This window comes from Pristis pectinata, chromosome 3, assembly GCF_009764475.1.
Source record: "Pristis pectinata isolate sPriPec2 chromosome 3, sPriPec2.1.pri, whole genome shotgun sequence".
NCBI classification, from domain to species: domain Eukaryota; kingdom Metazoa; phylum Chordata; class Chondrichthyes; order Rhinopristiformes; family Pristidae; genus Pristis; species Pristis pectinata.
Genome location: NC_067407.1, coordinates 39,745,999 through 39,766,375, shown reverse-complemented (window position 1 = coordinate 39,766,375; position 20,377 = coordinate 39,745,999). Strand labels below are relative to the sequence as shown.

General features: G+C 40.9%; 1 protein-coding gene across 2 annotated transcripts in view; it reads left to right on the top strand.

The window, feature by feature from the left end:
• il12rb2 (interleukin 12 receptor, beta 2a) overlaps positions 1-20,377 on the top strand; it is a 49,145-nt gene that overhangs the window by 16,360 nt on the left and 12,408 nt on the right. For both annotated transcript variants that reach the window (XM_052010813.1, XM_052010815.1), the window contains exons 4-12: positions 152-266; positions 1,224-1,450; positions 3,383-3,528; positions 4,526-4,673; positions 10,893-10,972; positions 15,056-15,269; positions 16,882-17,076; positions 18,245-18,346; positions 18,434-18,586. In XM_052010813.1, the coding sequence (XP_051866773.1) occupies positions 152-266; positions 1,224-1,450; positions 3,383-3,528; positions 4,526-4,673; positions 10,893-10,972; positions 15,056-15,269; positions 16,882-17,076; positions 18,245-18,346; positions 18,434-18,586 (1,380 nt within the window). The remainder of the gene's footprint in view (positions 1-151; positions 267-1,223; positions 1,451-3,382; positions 3,529-4,525; positions 4,674-10,892; positions 10,973-15,055; positions 15,270-16,881; positions 17,077-18,244; positions 18,347-18,433; positions 18,587-20,377) is intronic.

Sequence of the window (20,377 nt, the reverse complement as noted above, 5' to 3'; positions counted from 1 at the left end):
TGCAACTTTACTGGCACAAGATAACTTTCATGTCTGCCAGTCATGGCCTTTCACAAACATATTGCATAAAGCACTTTTGATGTTATGATAAACATGCTAAGGAACTTTTGGAATAACTCTACATCAAAAATTCTGAATTCTATGATTTCAGATCCTCCAGATCAGCCCCAAGACCTGAATTGCATTCAGAAGGGCAGGATTGGTGACGTAATATGTACCTGGGAATCAGGACATGCCACACATATCAGCACAAAAACTGAATTGTGGTAAGATGCTTCTCCATCAAACATTTAACTGAATGCTTAGAGACAAATGTGTACAAAAGAAAGCATTGAATGAGGAAAGATCATTCTACTTTGAGGTTTTCTCCTCAAAAATAATGTACAAAAGTAACCCACATTGGAAACTGCCACATTGATTTAATTTCCTGAGGGGAAAATATTCCATAAATTCTTCCAGATCGCCCATTCTGACATCTCCATGATTCAACCCTGATTTGGGATTTCCTCAAACTCTTTCATGCTTTACCTTCTCTTCTCCTTGCCCCAGTTATCTCCTGATGCCATGTTGTTGTAAGATTGATCCAGTGTGCTGTAGGATACAATGGAACACAGAATGAAACTTTTTTTGTTTCCCTAGAGCAGGTGAAAATAAATTCCACTGCTCCTCTTCCTCCACTGCTTTGCACTTTCACCTATGTCATTTTTTTCTCCCTTTTACGGCACTCGCTGGTCTTTGTCTTTACCACTCTGTTTGGCAAAAATTTCTATTCTCCTGCAACAATTTGTATAAAGAAAATCCTACAAACTTCTTTTCTTCTCAAATGACCATTTTAAATTGATGAAGCCTTGTTGCTATGAGGAACTTTTGTTTCCATCAACCATTGATGTGCACTCTAGTTACTAGACCAGTCTCTAACTGCACCCTTCCCTTGTGCTGTTCGATGTACAGGTACATTTGACTGGCTTGTCTCTGTCCATTTAGAAACATGGCGAATCTTGCAGCTACACCTTAAATCTTGCATTTCAGCAACTATCAGTTGTGTGGGTGCAAAATGCTTTAACAAAAGTCATTTTTGCAACATATCCGGGAAATTTTGAAATTGAACTCTCACTGGTTATTGCAATGGCCATGCACTTTCTCAGTGCATAAAATGAAGGTTTGCGTCTTTTAATTTCAAATGTATAGATGTGTTTAAACAAACTCAATTTTTTTTTTGTCAGGTTCAGAAATGAGTCACACAGTTTTGTTGCCTCAGCTGCCTCTGCAGAACCATCAACTGGAAAATGCACAAGACACAGAAAGACACCAGACCACCAAGGCCGGGGCTTTGCTTGTGAATTTGGCCACAGTTTTGATCCATTCTCTACTTACACGGCTTGGGTAACTGCCTCAAACCAGCTGGGAAATCGATCGTCAGCAGTCATGAACTTCACCCTGGATGATATTAGTGTGTAATAGCTTTTTTTAAAAAAAACAGATGTGTAGTATACACCATAAACCATGTTCAACCCACAGGCTGAGTGACTTGCTCCATAACATGCTAGAACTTTGCTAAACAATATCAATACGTGTTGGTAATCAGCTATATGATAACTTTCCCTTGAATAAATATCGCAGATAACTGAACCACTAATGTAACTGCCATATTTTCCAGTTAGAGCGGGTGAATGTGTTCAATATTACACACAGACAATTTGGTTTGCACATTCTGGGCCATGTTCAACCATTAGAAAAGTGCAGAGACATAAGAGTCATTTGCAACTTGCATAGGGAGAAAAAGTGTGTGTAATAAGTCACCATACAAAATATGTTCAAGTAAGAGTAAAGTTTAAAGAGATCTATTACTAACACTGGTATTCAATGTTTTGTTAATAAAGTGCAGCAGTGAATATGGTAGATAGAATGCTGAAATAAATAATCAGAACATAAGAGTAAGTGTCACAATACAAGATACCAATAGAGCTAAGAGGCTAGAGGTGAATTAACCATAGACTGAATTCAACTTTGATGTTGGGCAGGAGTTTTCATCCTTAAAAATATTTGAGGTAAGGAAGGAGAGTTTGATTCTTGCAGGACCCTGGTGCTGTTGGGAGTTGAGCCTAATTTTATCCAGTTTTTTTTCCCCCAAGTTAGACATTAAAGAATGGAGAGGAAAACAAAGCAGCTCGCTCTCGTGGCCTTTCAAACCTGCTCATCTCCTTTTATTTACATCTGCCACAGACAGTTCAGCTGTGGTCAATGAGCATTCAATATCCTCTCAGCCAGCTGCTTCTGTCTCATTCGGTCTCCACTCATAGAATCACTAAGTCAGAGTTGTACAGCAGAGAACCAGGCCCTTTGGCCCATCACATCCATGCTGACTTTTGCCCATCTACATCAATTCAACTTTCCCACATTAGGTTCATCTCCTTCCATACCTTTCCTATTCAAGTGCCTTTCCAAATGTCTCTTAAACATAGAGATCTCAAACATTCCCTTTCTCTTCACCCGATCTCTGCGGTTTAAAACATGTTTGATTTTTAACTTTTACTAGTTCTGGTGAAAGGTCAGTGATTTGACATGTTAGCTCTGTTTCTTTTTCCACAGATACTGTGTCACCTGTTGAGCATTTTCAGCCTTCTCTATTTTCAAACTCTGGGTTTTCAGCACCTGCGGTTTTTTGTTCTTTGAGAGCACAATAACCAGTAGTGGGGCAAAGGGAAGAGATTTGGCTTAAGATCAGAGTTGAGTTCATAATGTAAAAATTGATCAGTCACTACACCGAGCCTCTGGGCAACAAGTGGTCCTCTACAGAAGTTGCAGTGAACTTGTGGGTCTGGTTGAATGGTCAGGCAGTGTTACACCAATTGTCTTGTTTGTTATAGCCATCTTGTGGTCATTTGATTTAATATGCACCAGTTTGTTCAGGAAACCTACTCAGTTTGCAGAAGCTCTGTTCAGCATAACATCACTATAGCCCTGGTTTAATGTGGTGGGATATTGGTGCAAAGATGTAATCATATCTTGATATCCTTCCCTTGAAGCGGGGTGACCCATAAGCTATACAACAGGGGAAGGGGTTCCACTATACACAGTGGAAGTAAATATCCCACTGGATGTCTTCCTGGAATTCCAGACCAATCTAGAATATGGCACCCTCTGAGGAAAGGCTTCTACAATGATGGCACTAAAAGAATTAAAATCTGAGCTAATTTCATTGATAAAGTAGCCAACAGGTATTCCTACTGAACACTCAATAAGCATTGCATTCCATTATTCCATAGTTTGCTTTCTAGGCCTTTATATGTTGTTAATTTAAAATAAAATAATGCTTGGTCTTGCTTGTAAATCTATACATTGGTAACAATGCAGTAACTATACCTTAAATCTTTTTTTTCAGTGAAACCCAATCCTCCCAATATCAGTAAGATAGAATTTAGCAACAGCACGCTCTTCATTTGTACTATCTACTGGGAAGATGGACAGAATGCAGAGTTGTTTGAAATTCGGTATAGGATTGCAAGCAGCAGTGGCAGATGGGAGGAGGTAACATTTAACTGTTTGTTCCACCTGCAGTATTTTTATTTGATAACTTTCAAAAATATTGTTTTCTAATATCTAATTTTTCATCAGTATTTCCAGAGACTCATCTGTTCACGTTTTCAATCCTCCACTGGCTTTTCTGTTCATTCAGATGAGGTAGTACATTTTTCTTCCCCTTCCTGTCATTCTCACTTCCACTGAGGTCATTCTCATGTAAAACAGTTGTTTAGGGTGCAGAAATTTTGAAGAAACTAATATAAATAGTTTGAGGATTTTTGCAAACCCTAGTTCTACAGCAGTTTGGAAGTATTTTATGCAGAATTTTTTTTTCTTTTGCCTGCTTCAACATAAATTTCTTACTTGCCTTTCTAGACTGTGGATTGCCATTTCCACTCCAGTCTTTACTCCAGACTGACATTAGTGAAATTAGTGAAATCCCAAGAACCTGTGCACCGAGCCCAAATTTCCAGTACAAGTTTGTCATGAGTTACTATTTCACGTGGTTGAGACGGCATGAGATTTTCTAATCTTAGGCAAATGTTAATGGATTGGATTTAGAGTAGCTCTATCTATTTAGCAGTTCATTTCACTTTCACCCCAGAATAATGAATAAAACTTCCCATCCATTGTGGTGAGAATTTCCTGGACATACATAACATAGGACCTCAGTTTGCATATTAAAAGTGCCTATTACCTATCAAAGGCTGATATTTGGGTTATGTGGAGTAAAATCTGACACGTAATTAGTGCCAATAAGCCATTGTCCACTATTTTCAGGACCCTACTGCTTCCCCCTTCCATTGGTAAGGCATTTCAGAGTTCCCCATCACCTCTAAGCAGTCTGAGCAAGTAGACTGTGAATAGTGAAGCGTATCAAAGTGGGTGTACCTTTTGAGCCAAAGTGAAAGTTTCACAACAGATAGGTGAGGCCTGAGAGATCAACATTCACAGTGACCTGAACCATCCACACATGGTGGAACATACTCTGGTTTGATTTCAGAAACTCGTAGCCAATTCAACAAATTGCACGGTGTCTGATTTGGAGCATTTTGTGGAATATGTGTTCCTGATTCGTTCTAAGTTTCATCACACCCGAGGCCTGTGGAGTAATTGGAGCTCTTCGTTTGTAACCAGGACACCAGAGGCAGGTACAGTGTGCCCCTTTTGTTGTGCAGTTTGGATGTGCCATGCTAGCTCTTGAAAGTAGCCATTTTACACTTCTAACTTTTAAAGATTTGCTCATATAAAAGAAAATGGAACACAAAAAACTCTACTATATTTTTGTCATATTGTATAAGTAATGTGATATTAATCCACAGAGAGCAGGAAGATCCCCCAGTTCTGATTCTTGATTTCTATTGAATTGATACTACCCAAAGTACTGGTAGGGAGCTGCTGTCCTAATCACTACCCCGTGACCCTGGCTGCAGAGTGCACGTAGGACACCAGGCCAGGAGGAATTCCTGCTCCTCGCAGTCAAATTATCTGCCAACGTATACAGAAAGTCAGACAGCATCTGTGGCAAGTCAAAAACCCTTCATCTGCTGAGTGTTTCTAACATTCACTCTTTTAATTTCAGACTTGCAGCCTTTTTTTTAATATATTTTCAATTTGCTTATATAAAATCAACTACAGTTAAGATCCAGTAATCCGGCATCCATGGGATTTTCCAGACTATTGGTTATTACTCCTATTAATACCCCACAGGATATTATTCACTTTTTAGTTGTTTAGTGGCATAATATATTTTCCAGTGAACCTGGTGAGCTTAAAGGGAGTGTGGAGAGCAGAGGCCTAGAGAATTTAAAAGGAGCATAGAAATGAACACCCAAAAATCCTAGAGGGTGGTTTTTAATCGTTAGTACTAGCCAGTTGCCTCTGTGTAGATAACTCATACTGTACTTTTCACACCCTGCCTCCTGACTCAAAAAGCTCCTGAACAGTTACAAAGCAGAATGCTAACCTCAGTACTTTCTTTGTGATGCATGAAGGAATGATTTGACCAAAGGTGTGAAATGCATTTAAAATATTTCTTTCATTATTAAGTCTTTTGACTTGGTGCCAGAGTAATAAAGTTACATTGTGGGCAGCTGACATGTTGGAGTTCTGTTGGTGCAAACCAACTTAACGTCATCATGTCTCTTAGTTATTGACGTGAGAGTTGGCTTGTATGCTCTAGGGAGAGAGAGTTCAGTACAAGGAGGAATGAAAGTGTTCAATTCTTTGTTTCCAATATTTGTAGTGCTTTGCGTAAGCTTGAGGAAGTGAGTATTAATTTTTTTTCCAGTTAGTGCTCAATCAAGGTTAATGATTAACACAATCTTAAACGAGCAAAAAAAATTAATTACCAATAAGTATAAAATTGAATTCTGGTAATTAAACTTTTTTTTAAAGAGTTCTGGGATTTTGTAATGGTATCTGTTCAGGGATTCAACTTCTGGACTTGGTTTATTATGTGTTGGGGAGTGGTACATACATATTACCTCTATTTCTTAAAAAACTAACCATTTAAACCAATTAAATTCACTTTTAATTTTTAAAAATCTATTTTAATTAATTTCATAACATTTAAATATATCAAACAAGGTTCAATATTAATGGGTGTGCCACATCTTTAGCATCTGGGAGTTTGTGAAGAACAGCATGAACCCAGACAACCACATCTGCAGGGAAAATCTGCAGTTTGAGAGAACTGCAGCTGAGTTGAATCGAAACCTGAGGCACCAGCAGAGAGAGACAGAGAGACTTATCTGGACTTTGCCTTGAAGTATTGTCTCTTGATTAGGGGCTAGCAATAGGAGGCAGCAAAGAGGACTGCAGTTGGCGTGCTGATGTGGCTCAGCTTTTGGCCTTGCCCAACAGCAATGGAATATTTACTGCCAGTCTGCATGGGAACAAAGACTGCAGTTGTCCTAAGAAGGTAGAGATTAGTGAAAGTAAATGTAAGGAATTGACAGGCAATAGAGAGAACAAAGAACATACCAGAAATAATGGGGAACCAAGAGTTGTCTGAGAATGAGGGACTTAAAGTGATTAATATTAACAAAGAAAAGACACTGGAAAATTTAATGTGATTGGAGGCTGACAGATCCCTGGATCTGATATCTATGTCCTCAGGATTTAAAGGAGTGACTGCCGGGTAGGTGGATGTATTGGCAATATTTGTCCAGAATTTCTGAGATTCTGTAACAGTTCCTTTGGTTTGGAAGGTAGCAACTGTTGTCCAAGAAAGGAGGCAAAGAGAAATAGGACATAGGGCCTGTACTGTGCTGTAATGTCCTTCAGCCCATGATGTTGTGCTGACATTTTATCCTGCTCTAATTTCTATCTAACCCTTCCCTTCCACATAGCCCTCCATTTCTCTATCATTCATGTGCCTATCTAAAAGAGTCATTTTCACCCTGGGAAACAGTCTCTGACTGTCCACTCAATCTATGCCTCTTATACACCTCTATCAAATCATCTTTCATCCTCCTCTCCAAAGAGAAAAGCCCTAGCTCACTCAACCTATCCACCTAAGACATGCTCTCCAATCCAGGCAGCATCCTGGTAAATCTCCTCTGCACCCTCTCTAAAGCTTCCACATTCTTCCTATAATGAGGCAACCAGAACTGAACACAATACTCCAAGTGTGGTCTAACCAGAGTTCGATAAAACTGTAACATTACCTCACGGTTCTTGAACTCAATACCCCGACTGATGAAGGCCAACACACCACACGCTACCTTAACAACCCTATTGACCTGCCCAGCAACCTTGAGGGATCTATGGTCGTGGACCCCAAGATCCCTCTGTTCCTCCAAACTGTTAAGAGTCCTGCCATTAATTTTGTATTCTGCCTTCAAATTCGATCTCCCGAACTGTATCCCTTCACACTTCCGGGTTGAACGCCATCTGCCATTTCTCAGCCCAGCCCTGCATCCTATCAATGTCCTGTTGTAATCTACAGCAACCTTCTACATGATCCACAGCACCACCAACCTTCGTGTTATCTGCAAACTTACTAACCCACCCTTTTACATCCTCGTCCAAATCATTTATAAAACTCACAAAGAGCAGGAGTCCCAGAACAGATCCCTGCGGAACACCATTGGTCACCGACCTTCAGGCAGAATATGCTCCATCTACCACTACCCTCTGTCTTCTATGGGCGAGCCAATTCTGAATCCACACAGCCAAGTTTCCCTGGATCCCATGCCTCCTGACCCTCTGAATGAGCCTCCATGAGGAACTTCATCAAACGCCTTACTAAAATCCACGTACACCACGTCCACTGCTCTACCTTCATCAGTGTGCTTTGTCACATCCTCAAAGAATTCAATCAGGCTCGTGAGGCACAACCTGCCCCTCAAAGCCATGCTGACTGTCTCTAATCAGCCTATGCTTTCTCCAAATGCCCAGAAACCCTGCCTCTAAGAATCTTCTCCAGTAATTTGCCCACCACTGAAGTAAGACTCACTAGTCTGTAATTCCCAGAGTTATCCCTGCTCTCTTAAAGGAAAAACATTTGCCACCCTCCAATCATCTGGCACTGCTCCTGTGGCCAGGGAGAACGCAAAGATCATTGCCAAAAGCACAGCAATCTCTTCCCTCGCTTCCCGTAATAACCTTGGATATATCCTGTCCGACCCTGGTAACTTATCTTTCCTAATGTTTTTCAAAAGTTCCAGCACACCCTGTTTCCTCACGTCGACATGCCCTAGCATATCAGCCTGTTGTACGCCATCCTCACAAACATCAAGGTCTCTCTCACTGGTGAATACTGAAGCAAAGTATTCATTAAGGACCTCCCCTACCTCTACCAATTCCAGGCACATGTTTCCCCTTTCATCCCTGATCAGTCCTACCCTCACTATAGTCATCCTCCTATTCTTCACATATATGTGTAGAACAGCTTGGGGTTTTCCTTAATCCTACTCGCCAAGGCCTTCTCATGCCCTTTTCTAGCTCTAAGTCCATTCTTAAGCTCCCTCCTGGCTACCTTGTAACTCTCCGGAGCCCTGTCTGATCCATGCTTTCTAAACCTCAGATATTCTACATCTCTTGTCAACCATGGTTCCTTCACTCTACCATCCTTACCCAGCCTCGATAGGACGAACTTATCTAGAGCCCCATGCAAATACTCCCTAAACAACCTCCACATTGCAGCTGTGCACTTCTCCAAGAACATCTGTTCCCAATTTACGCTCCCAAGTTCCTGCCTAATAGCATCATAATCCCCCTCCCCCAGTTAAATACTTTTCCATATCGTCGGCTCCTATCCCTCTCCAAGGCTATAATAATGGTCAAGGAGTTATGGTCACTGTCTTCAAAGTGCTCTCCCACCAAGAGATCTGAAACCTGATCAGGCTCACTGCCTAGTACCAGGTCCAGTATGGCCTCTCCTCTAGTCAGCCTGTCTACTTACTGTGTCAGGAATCCTTCCTGGACACACCTAACAAACTCTGTCCCATCTATCCCCTTTACACTAAGGAGGTGCCAATCAATGTTAGGGAAGTTAAAATCACCCATGACAACCCTGTTATTTTTGCACCTCTCCAAAATCTGCCTCCTGATCTGCTCCTCAGTATCTCTGCTGCTTTTGGGGGGGTCTGTAGAATACTCCCAGTAGAGTGATCGCTCCCTTCCTGTTTCTGACTTCCACCCATACTGACTCAGTAGACAATCCCTCCAGGATGCCCTCCCTTCTACAGCTGTGACACTGTCCCTGATCAGCAAAGCCACTCCCCCCACCTCTTTTACCTCCATCCCTGTCCCTTTTGAAACATCTAAACCCTGGAATATCCAGCAGTCATTCCTGCCCTTGTGACAGCCAAGTCTCTGTAATGGCCACCGTGTCATAGTTCCATGTACTTACCCATGCTCTAAGTTCATCACCCTTGTTCCTGATACTTCTCCCATTAAAGTACACATACTTCAGCCCATCCAGCTGACTGCAATTTTGCCCTTTCAAATGCCTATCCTTCCTCACAGTCTCTCTACACTCTGCATCTACTTGTACAATAAATGTACCAACCTCTGACCTATCACTCTTGTTCCCATCCCCCTACCAAACCAGTTTAAACCCTCCCCAACAGTTCTAGCAAGAATATTAGTCCCCCTCCAGTTCAGGTGTAACCCATCCTTTTTATACAGGTTGTACCTTCCCCAGAAGAGATCCCAATGATCAACAAATCTGAAACCCTGCCCCCTGCATCAACTCCTCATCCACACATTCATCTGCCAAATCATTCAATTCTTACCCTCACTGGCACATGGCACAGGCAGCAATCCAGAGATTACTACCCTTGTCCTGCTTTTCAGCTTCCTACCTTGCTCCGTATATTCCCTCTTCAGGACATTGTCTCTGTTCCTACCTACATGATTGGTACCAATATGTACCACGACCTCTGCTTGTTCACCCCTTTTAGAATGCTGTGGACCCGATCCGAGACTTCCCTAACCCTGGCACCCAGGAGGCAACATACCATCCGGGAATCTCTTTCATGTCCACAGAACCTCCTGTCTGCCCCCCTTACTATGGAATCCCTTATCACTACCGCTCTCCTCTTCTCCCTGGTCAGACCTGATCACTGCAGCTTTCTCCTGGTAGGTCGTTTTCCCCCCACCCGCCCAACAGTATCCAAAGTGGTATACCTGTTATTGAGGGGAACAGCCACAGGTGTACTCTGCGCTGACTGCCTGTTCTCTGTCCTTCTCCTGATAGTCACCCAGCTACCTGCCTCCTGCAGCTTAGGAGTGACTGCTTGTTATTCCCACAGGAGCCGGAAGTCATCCAGCTGCAGCTCCAGTTCCTTAACATGGTCTGTAAGGTGCGTGGAGCTAAATCTGGGAGCTAAAGGCCAATTATCCAGACAGTAGTAGGGAAGATTCAAGGAAATATCTGTAAAGGTGTAGAAATAGGGTTCTTGGAAAATCATTATTTTTAAGTAGAGTCAACATTTTTTATGAGAGAGAGATAATATCTAATGAATCATATAAAGATTTTTTATGTATGGTAGATGAGGTACTGCCATTGAATGTAATGTCTTTGGATTTTCCAAAAGCATTTGACAAGATATCACAGGTTATCATCAGGATTGACATAGTAGATAAACCTTGATTGAAGATTGCTTAACAGGATTAATGTTGCAGAACTGGCCAACACTGATATAATCACGAAAGGCTAGTTATGTGAAATTGTTGAATTTGATGTTAAGTCCTGATATAATGTGCAAATCTCTCTCTCCCTGCACCTGCTTTAGTACTATAGCCTTCAGATAATATTATAGCTTGTTATTCCTACCAAAATATGTCACTTTGAATTTCTGGAATCTGCACAATTATGGACATTTAATTCCAGTAGCTGCTTTGCCTTCCTTGCACAGCACCCATTGGACAACTGGATGCCTGGTACACCATAGACTCATCAGATCCAAACAACCCAAGAGTCACTCTCCTGTGGAAGGTAAGAGACTTCAGCTACTAAATCAATGACCTAGGTAAGAATGAGGAAACACTAAAGTTGAGGTGATTAGCTCTGGTAATGATTAATTTAATGGTAATTCCAACACTCTCTCTGTGTCCTCCATAGCCATTGATATCTCATCAAAAGAAGTCAGGTTATAAAGCGTACTCCAGTTCAGTTCTGCTCCCTTTTGTTGAATGCCATGGAGGCATTCTTCTGATTAAAAACAAAAAAAATGCAGGAAACACTCAGCAGGTCAGGTAGCCTTTATGGAAACTAAACAGAGTTAATGTGATGTTGGTTTAAGGAGCACAAATTTAAAAAAGAAAAAACACACGGACCAACCCAAGTGAGTGTGCAGCTAGTGTGTTCTGTCCTACTCCTTTTAATAATCTTGCATTTCAAGGTTTTAGTGTGCACTAAGTTTGTATGAATGCAACAGGAAGTTATTAGGAAGAAATTTGCTCAGTTCCCTCTTGGAAACACTACCTGACATAGGAAGTTAGATAAAATACAGCAATTTGCAGTCACAAATGCAATGAAAAGCTATGTATCTTCACAAGCTTATACTGGAGAACAAAGTACTGATTAGCTGGAAAGGATTATAAATGAAAGACACAGAACCCTGGTTGAAATCGGCCCTTCATCTTTAATATTTACTCTGAGCATGAATTTAATCTGCAATAAGTTCTATAACATCTGTATTCAACACTGACTAAATTCAAAAGTGCTTCATTAATTTAAAAATATTTTGAGATACCCAGGGGCTGTAATAGTTGCTTTGTCATTTAAGAACAAGCCTCATTATTCCTTCGGGAGCTTTCTTGAGGCTTATTGTCTGCATCCATGCTTGAATTCGGCTGTTTTTAGTGGAGTACACACCAGTGACTTGTCACTCATTTTCTGTTAAAGGTGCCCTACCAGTTGTTGACCGGACTTTTGTCCAGTAAAAAGAGCCCTTTCTATTTTCGCTTCCTGTAGCATCATCAAATTGAATGGTGCCAATGGAGGCAAGGCTCAATTTTCTGGTGAATTTCCTCTGTAAATCCTTCACTCCTTTTTCCATTAAGATTAATTGAAGTATAAATAATTGCTCACATTATGTAAATTTGCTTTGGATTTTCATCTTGGCCACATTCTACATGGTACAATCTGTGATTCAGGCAGGAATTCACATGAAAGATTTGTCTTCCGCTAGTATGAGAAATGATGTATGTCCGTACACAGGATGAAGCCACAATAGTTGTGTGAATGCCACTGTAAATCCCAAAGATTTCTATTAATCTGATATTTATATGAACAAGATATTTTAATCTGACATGCACAGGATTAAAATCTGTACATAAACATGGGAATCATAATGAAATAAAATTAAAGCAGAGTATCCTTACGGGGACTCCTCTGAATACTGGGTATAGTGTGTGTGCATGTGACTGTGTGAAGGGGGGCGGGGGGAGTGCTGTAGTGGAAAATGCTCACTCAGCAAAAGAACTTCTGAGTGCATTAGATCAGCTAATTAAGCATTGCTCTTATCACCTGATTAAGGTGTTGTGTCAGATTAAATTCACACTCAAAGGTCTGGGGTTAATTTCAACCCAAATTCTATGGCTATCATTATCAATCTCTATCTTTTACTGTTCTTTGGTATACACTTGTGAAAATACATAGTTGTTTTGTTGCATCGGATTTGTAAGTAGCTGTATTTTTATCTATAAAGTAGGACAGTACATTTGGCAACAGGAAAAAAGAGTCTATTTGCTTTGTCAAACCAATTCTTCTCACACTTTGTGTATATTTTCTAGACTCAAGCACTCATCACTATCCACACGGTCACATGTCATGTTTGGCTAAATTTCATTAAAGATCTGTAAAAATTCTCCATCCTATGTCCCTCCCAGACCTCCATACCACTCCCACATATAAGAAACTAAAATTAATTCAGTAGATTTTCAAAGATTGTCTGAGGATAAACCTGTTCAAATGGTTATGAAAATTGCATAGTTTCTGTAGCAGGCAATTGATTGCAAAAAAAATTCTTGTATCTGAGGAGAAAAATCAAAATCTACTCTCAGAATTTTTCTCTGTCCCTCCATTACTTCACCTGATCAGATTCACTGTCCGGCAAACATGCACATAATCTGGGAGCATCTATAGTTGTATTAGCCTGAAGACCCACACTCGATGCTTCAGGAACAGCTTCTTCCCCTCTGCCATCAGATTTCTGAATGGTCCATGGACATGTATCAGTGATGATAAACCTGATTCTGAGGCTGTAAACTTCAATCCCATTCTTAGAATTATTGTATGATGTTGATCATTTGACTCATTGCTTTGGTTGGAAGTCTGTTTCTTATATCCAATTCTCTGCAAAGTGTTTTCTGCTTGAGCCTTGCAATCCTCATATACATAATTCTCCTATATTCTCAACTTGAATTCAGTAAGTTTCTTAATTATCTCTGACATTTTTGGTAGCTTTCCATATCTCTCATTGGAGTTCAGTAGTGTTCTTTCAAGGTAAAATAAACCCTGCCATGAATAAGATGAAGCAACCTTGTAAACTGTGGATATTTACTACCAAATGCTACACTCCATGTGTTATCGAATTTTAAAAATCTTGGGCGAAAGGCCAAATAGAAGATGTCACAGAGAAGAGTAGGAAGAGAGCTAAATTAGAAAATAAACAACTCTATAAAATGCTGATTTTCTTTTTTAATTTTAAAGCCTGTGGATTATATGAAATTGAAAAGGAATTTTGAGGAGCTGGGATATTTAATAGTATTTGCTCAGTCCAGGTTTGGCAGAATGAATGATGAAGACAGGTATGAAAGCCAACATATTTAAAGCTGGAAAGAATGAAAGAAGTATTATAATCATAAAGTGGCATCAAAGGATCTATGCTGTTTTCAATTCCCTACTAAGCGCACACCATTCTGCAGATGGGTGGGCTTGTCCGCCTCCTGCTACTGTGAGTCCTCTGGACTGGTGTACTTAGAGTTAATTATACTAATTTGGAAGCAGTCTTGTGCCAATAGAAACAGTCTGACTTCTATTTTATATTAACCAATAAATCAAGATCATGACTATACATACTAAGAATCATTTTTCCCATTCCACAACAGGAGGTGGTACAGTGGCATAGCTAGTAGAACCACTGCCTCACAGCACCAAGACCTGGGTTCAGTCCTGACATTGGGTGCTGTCTATGTGAAGTTTGCACATTCTCCCTGTGACCGTGTGGGTTTCCTCCCACATCCCAGGGCTGGGTGGATTGCTAGGTAAATTGCCCCTAGTATGTAGGTGAATGCTGGAATCTGGGGCGAGTTGATGAGAATGTGGGGCATATAAAATTATGGGATTAACATATGGGTTAGTGTAAATAGGTGGTTGATGTTCAGTCTAGACTCGGTAGCTGGAAGGGCCTGTTTCGATGCTGCATCTCTCTATGACTCTATGAGAATCCATGCAAACCTGACATGGTGGATCACAAAACCAAATTCTAATTGTACCAAGTTCAACTTGCTCCAAACTAGTTTTAGTCGGTGCTTGCTGCTATTGCAGAAGTTTGTAATGTTTACATTGGCTTCAATGGTCAAATCTGTCTCCTGGTTATGAAATTCGTTTGGAGGATTCTTACTCTAATGTGCTTAAGACAACACTGCAGCATCACCTAGAGCTGGCCTCCTCATGGAAATCTCCCTCAAAAATTGGGACGGGCACACTGGGATAAAAGCAGTTGCTGGCTTAGAGTTTCAAGATCACTGGGAGTTTTGATGTAGACCAGACATGTCACAATAACTGATCGGAAGTGACTGAGAAAAGGCTCGGTACACCAGCAGAAACATCGTTCCGTTCTCCAGCATCTCTTCGTATAGTGAACAATATATAAATATATCTACCAATCCAAAGGAGAAAGGAAAAAAAATTACATGCGTGACTTGGCTTCAAGGTGTGACCATCAGGAAAGCATTAGTGATGGTTGGAGAGGGGTAAGCTGTATTCAGGGGAAGAAATTGTATTTATTGGTATCTCTCTTGTTTTAATTGAGTCCTTTGGAGAAAATGACTATCACTTTTACTGTCACAGCCTCTCAAGGTATTTGAAATCAGAGGAAGAGTCCTGGGTTATAATGTAACCATTCAGGAATGTACAAGGAATAACCCCACCGTTTGGACACAGCAGACTAAGAACACTTGGTACACAGTGGGCATTCCCAGGACAGGCTGTGTCATCACTGTGTCTGCCTACAACTCCAAGGGCAGCTCTCCACCAACTGAATTCCGCCTATCATCTCTCAGAGGTAGAACAAAATGTCTTATTTTTTTCACAACATTACTGGAAGATCTGGTGTATCACTTTGAGAACAGAGCCAAGTGTCAGAGGCCAAGAAAAGCAGAAGGAATTTGGTTCCTTCACTTGCCTCTTGTGCTGCTCCCTGAGCAGTTATCCTCTTCCTCCTTGTGAAGAGACTGGCTTGTCCTGGGTGAATGTTCTACAAATGTCAGCTTCCTCTGGCACCTTGTTCCAATGGCCATCCTCCACATGGGAGCCTAAGCCTCAGGAGTTGCATTTCACATTTCCAACAATGCCAAACCAAGGATTCTGCCCTTGAATTTCCTTGAACTTCCTGCCACATGTAAACAGGGATTCACTCTCGCATCTAATGCACAGAGCATCTCAAAGGTGCAAAGTCAAAATTTAAGGCTGGCATATACTATAAAACAAAAACTATGATAGCCTTGTATAAGAGAGTACTTCCGAACAAGTTCTACTTTTGTTTTCTTTTGTTTCCTTTAGAAAATTTCAAAGAAAACACTCAGGGTGTGATGAAATTACAGAGATTTAACAGTTACTGAGAGATGTAAATGGTACATGAGTAGTTTGGGCCAATGGGTTTGAATTTTTATTACATAATTTTTTAAAAAAAAACAGTAGTTCATAAGATGAGCGATCAGCTGACACTTCTGATTTGAGGGCTAGTCCTGACTCTTGCATGGCATTACTCAGATGATATGTCGGCTAGAAATTCATCACTATAGTGTTGTACTTGCTACTGAGAGTCACTACTACATTCTGTGTTTAGCCACTGTTATAAAGGCAGAACTATTCTACTGTTTAATGCATTATCTTAATTTAAGTCACTTTAACCAAAAAAGTAAAATATTATAAATATGCTGTTTTCCATTTCCTCCCGTTACCACTACACCTAAGATCAGATAATTTGATGCAGATTGGAGGTAAACCCAGAACTTTACTAATCTATAAATTTTGAAACCACACTTAGTCAGCATCCTTGGAATTGTACTCCAGAATGAGTCAAGACAACCAGAGGATTGCCCAAGGAAATTTTAAAGGCCTGATTATATCTCGCACAGCGGAATTTGCAGGTTGAGAAATTCTCTGACTTATTTTGATATTTTTCTTACTTGTCTAAGTATGCAAACCACTTGAGCTGCAAGTTCTGTGGGAGATATCATTTTCTTCCCCCTTTTTTAGGCTGTGAGTTTTTACTGTGATACTACTACAATGCAGAGCCAGTAAGGAATTATTTTTGGTATCTGGGCCTAGACAATGATTGTTGCCAGCATCCTCCACCATGGGCAACAATATAATTGAGCCCGACTCGTTATGTCTGTTTGTACATCCTGGAATCAAGGATTACTGAATAGGCGACCTGCCTTATTCCCCTTCCATGGCATTGAAATGTTGAGGCTGCATATGTTGAGGTGACCCAATCCTTGCAATAACTTCTCATGATCACATTTGGGACCTGGTGCCTACTTGATCTTCATGGTACAGAAACTCTCTGGGTAAATGTCCTACCCCATTTACAAGCCTGTACTTGTATAAAAAAAAATTAAATCACTTTACTCATTTCTTATTTATTGATTTTTTTTTCTCTAAATGGATAGACCTTCCTCCAGCAAGAAACATCTCCACTATATATACTGAGAATAACTTGCTCTTAATTGAGTGGTTGGAACCAGTAAAACCACCAGTGGCAGTCCAAGGATATGTGGTTGCGTGGACAGAAGTAAATGGCAAGCTCAATCAAAATATAAATTGGATTAAACTCCCCCCTCAGAACCGTTCAGCAAGATTAACAGGTAAAGTAGGTCACCTTCTTTAAACAAGCCGCATCATCATCGTTGTCAAACCTACCGGCCTATTGCCTTTCAAGATCTTGCGTGATGATGTGATCATGTATTTTTGGACCAGTAATAAATTCAGCATGACAGTGTGACTGTTTAGTTTTGGGGTTTGAGATTCCCTACGTAGTAGGTTAGATTTTTCATTTGTGCCGTTCCGATCTGGATAGAAGGGAACAGGGGTCTGGTATAACAGAGCTCACGTAATCACCCTTACTTAATTTGCATGGAAGTAATCAACTAGGATTTACTATGGATATACAGTTCACTTGGTTCTATCTTTCTGCACTGTGCTCTGCCACCAGCTGGTACCAAGCAAAATGAGCCCCCATGCAATTTTAATGACTGATCTGTTGCATTGTTATTTAATGGAAGCTCAATGAGACTTTTGGGGAAACTATTGTTTCTGTTATTGGGGTAAGTTTATGGTGTACTGTTGATCTATTGTTGCAGCGTATGTTTAAAAAAAATACTATACCCTGGGCTGATTGTCCAATTATCGTTTTTTTGAAAAAGCTAAAAATTGCAGTGTTTGGAAATCAGAAGTAAACAAAAATATTAGACAACACTTAGCAAGCAGAGGAAGATTTTCAGGAAAGCAGAAGGCATGTGTTGAGTAATAGGTGACTACTCCAATTGAGGGGCTAAATGTAGACAAAAAATGCATTGATTGGTACTCAGTATAAAATCACTTGTATTGCAGGTCACAATATTTAGACAGAAGGGGTGGTGGGAATTGGGTGCTGGAGGGGGAATTTGGGCATGATGTGAAATGTCAGAGAAAATCTCAATACTGGAAGGCAGAGTATAGCAATAGGTGTTAACTATTCAGCTGCTGGAACCTATTCTGCTTCTCAGTTAAGATCATGAACAAGCTAGGTTCCATAATATTTAGCCTGTATCACAAAATCTTTCAGTATTAGCTTTGAAGTGTTCAAAAGTTCTAGCCCCACTTGTATTGGGGAGAGTGCCCCTCTCTTTTGTGTAGTTTCTAGTACACAACAGATTTCTCCCCTCCTTGCATCTGTTTTCCCCCCTCCCCGCATGTTTTTCCCCCCTCCCCATGCCCAACACATGCACTGCAGCAGAATACTTCCTAATAAGCCTGTCTCTCACTGCATCACAGAAAATATAAAACCCAAGACGTGCTTTCAGATCTCCATCTATGCAGTTTACAAAAATGGAGCAGGGGTACCACTTTCAACTCAGAAGTACACCGCCCAAGAAGGTAATCAAACTCATGGTAACATTCAAACTTTGGGTTAATAAAAACCATGAGATTATTTTAACCAAGACATTATCTGTTCTTGTTTAGCAGTTCCACTGTCAGGACCTTCTGTCTTCACCAAACACAACACTGCAGAAATCTTCTGGAAGAATATTCCACAAGACCAGAAAGAGGGCTGCATTGAAAGCTATACCATCTATATACGGGAGGAGGATTCAAAGTTGCCTCCTGCAATTTATAGTAAGTATCATGGGGGAAAAATCAGTTCACAATCACAAGAAATTGGTTCAGGGCACAGGAGCACACCTAGCTTCGTTCCTGACATTTGATGCTGCCTGTGTGGAGTTTCCCCTGGGTGCTCTGATTTCCTGCCACATTCCCAGGATGCATGTGTTGATAGATTAAATGGCTGCTATTAATTGCTCCTAGTGTGTGGGTGAGTGACTAGAACCTGGCAAAAATAAAATGGGCTTAGTGTAAATGACAGCCGGCACAGACTCAGCGGGCTGAAGGGCCCTTTCCATGTGGTAGAATTATGTCTCTATGATTCTGACATGCACTTAAGCCATCTCTACTATTCAATAAATCTTGCCTGAATTTCTACATCAGCTCAACATTTATGACCTACCCCTATTAATCCCTGTAGTCGTGGAGAAATCTCTGTCAGTAAATGGAAGGTCTTGGGGAAAAATACAGAACCATTAAAGGTAGCAACACAGAGACCATTCAGGGAGGAGTGAACGAGGGAGTCGCAGAGAGAGTGGTCCCTGCGACGTGTAGTAAGGCCTGGGGAGGGGAAGATGTGCTTGGTAGTGGGGTTCCTATTGGAGGTGGTGGAGAATGATGTGTTGGATATGTAGGCTGGTGGGATGAAATGTGAGGACAAGGGGGGACCCTATCCCTGTTGGATCTGGGAGGGGTGGGGGTGAGAGCAGAGGTGTGAGCTCTCGCAACCACAGTCGGGGGGGAAGCCATGGTTAGAAAAGAAGTTGGACATCTCTGATGTGCTGGAGTGGAAAGCCTCGTCGTGGGAGCAGATGCGGCGGAGGCGAAGAAATTGAGAAAAAGGGATCCCGTCCATGCAAGAGACAAGGTGGGAGGAGCTGTGGGCATCAGTGGGTTTGTAGATGTTGGTGGATAAGGAATCTCCTGAGATGGAGATAGAAAGATCAAGGAAGGAGAGGGAGGTGTCAGAGATGGTCCAAGTGAATTGGAGAGCTGGGTGTAAATTTATGGCTAAATTTCATTGCCCCATTGTCTTGTTACTGCTCAGAATCTATACTGCTTTAAGTGTTTAATTCTTTTAATATATGGATGCACCAATCTTTGTTTCACCCACTCCCTGTAACAAAGCTTTTGTCTGAACAAACTTCTATGGGAAGAAATTTCTCCCCATCCCTCTAAGCATTGCCACAGATGATTTTCCCAACCAGAAGAAATGGGTTTTCCATATTTGTTTTAATAAGACACCTTCATAATTGTAAAACACCTCGGTAACAAGTCCTCCCCAGGTTACAGCAGGGTTCTATTCCTGTAAACTGTTTGTAACCCAGAAAGATGGTCATGAACTGTTCCCACACAGCAGGAGATGCCTACAGCAGCTGGCAAATCCATCCCGTCAGTCTCCCAAACACTTGTTTGTATGTATGGGCTGTACATACTTAAGTCTGGCATTTGTAAGCTGGGGAGGACCTGCCATTAAATTAAGGGGGTCTCAGTAGATCAGTTTGTGTTTTATAATTAAATGAACAAATGTAGAAAGATCCATTCTGAGATTTCAGCTAGCTGAGATGGGAAGTTACACATTTAAAATAGACAAAGCAAAATTTCTTCTCTCAGGCTTGTGAATCTTTGGAACTCTGCTTCCATGGCTGTTTTAAGGAAGAATATTTTTGAGCCAGTAGTAAATAGGTATTTATTTATTAGTCACATGTACATTGAAACACACAGTGAAATGCGTTACTGAGTGTGTGCTGGGTAGCAGCCTGCAAGTGTCGCCACTCTTCCGATGCCAACATAGCATTCCCACAA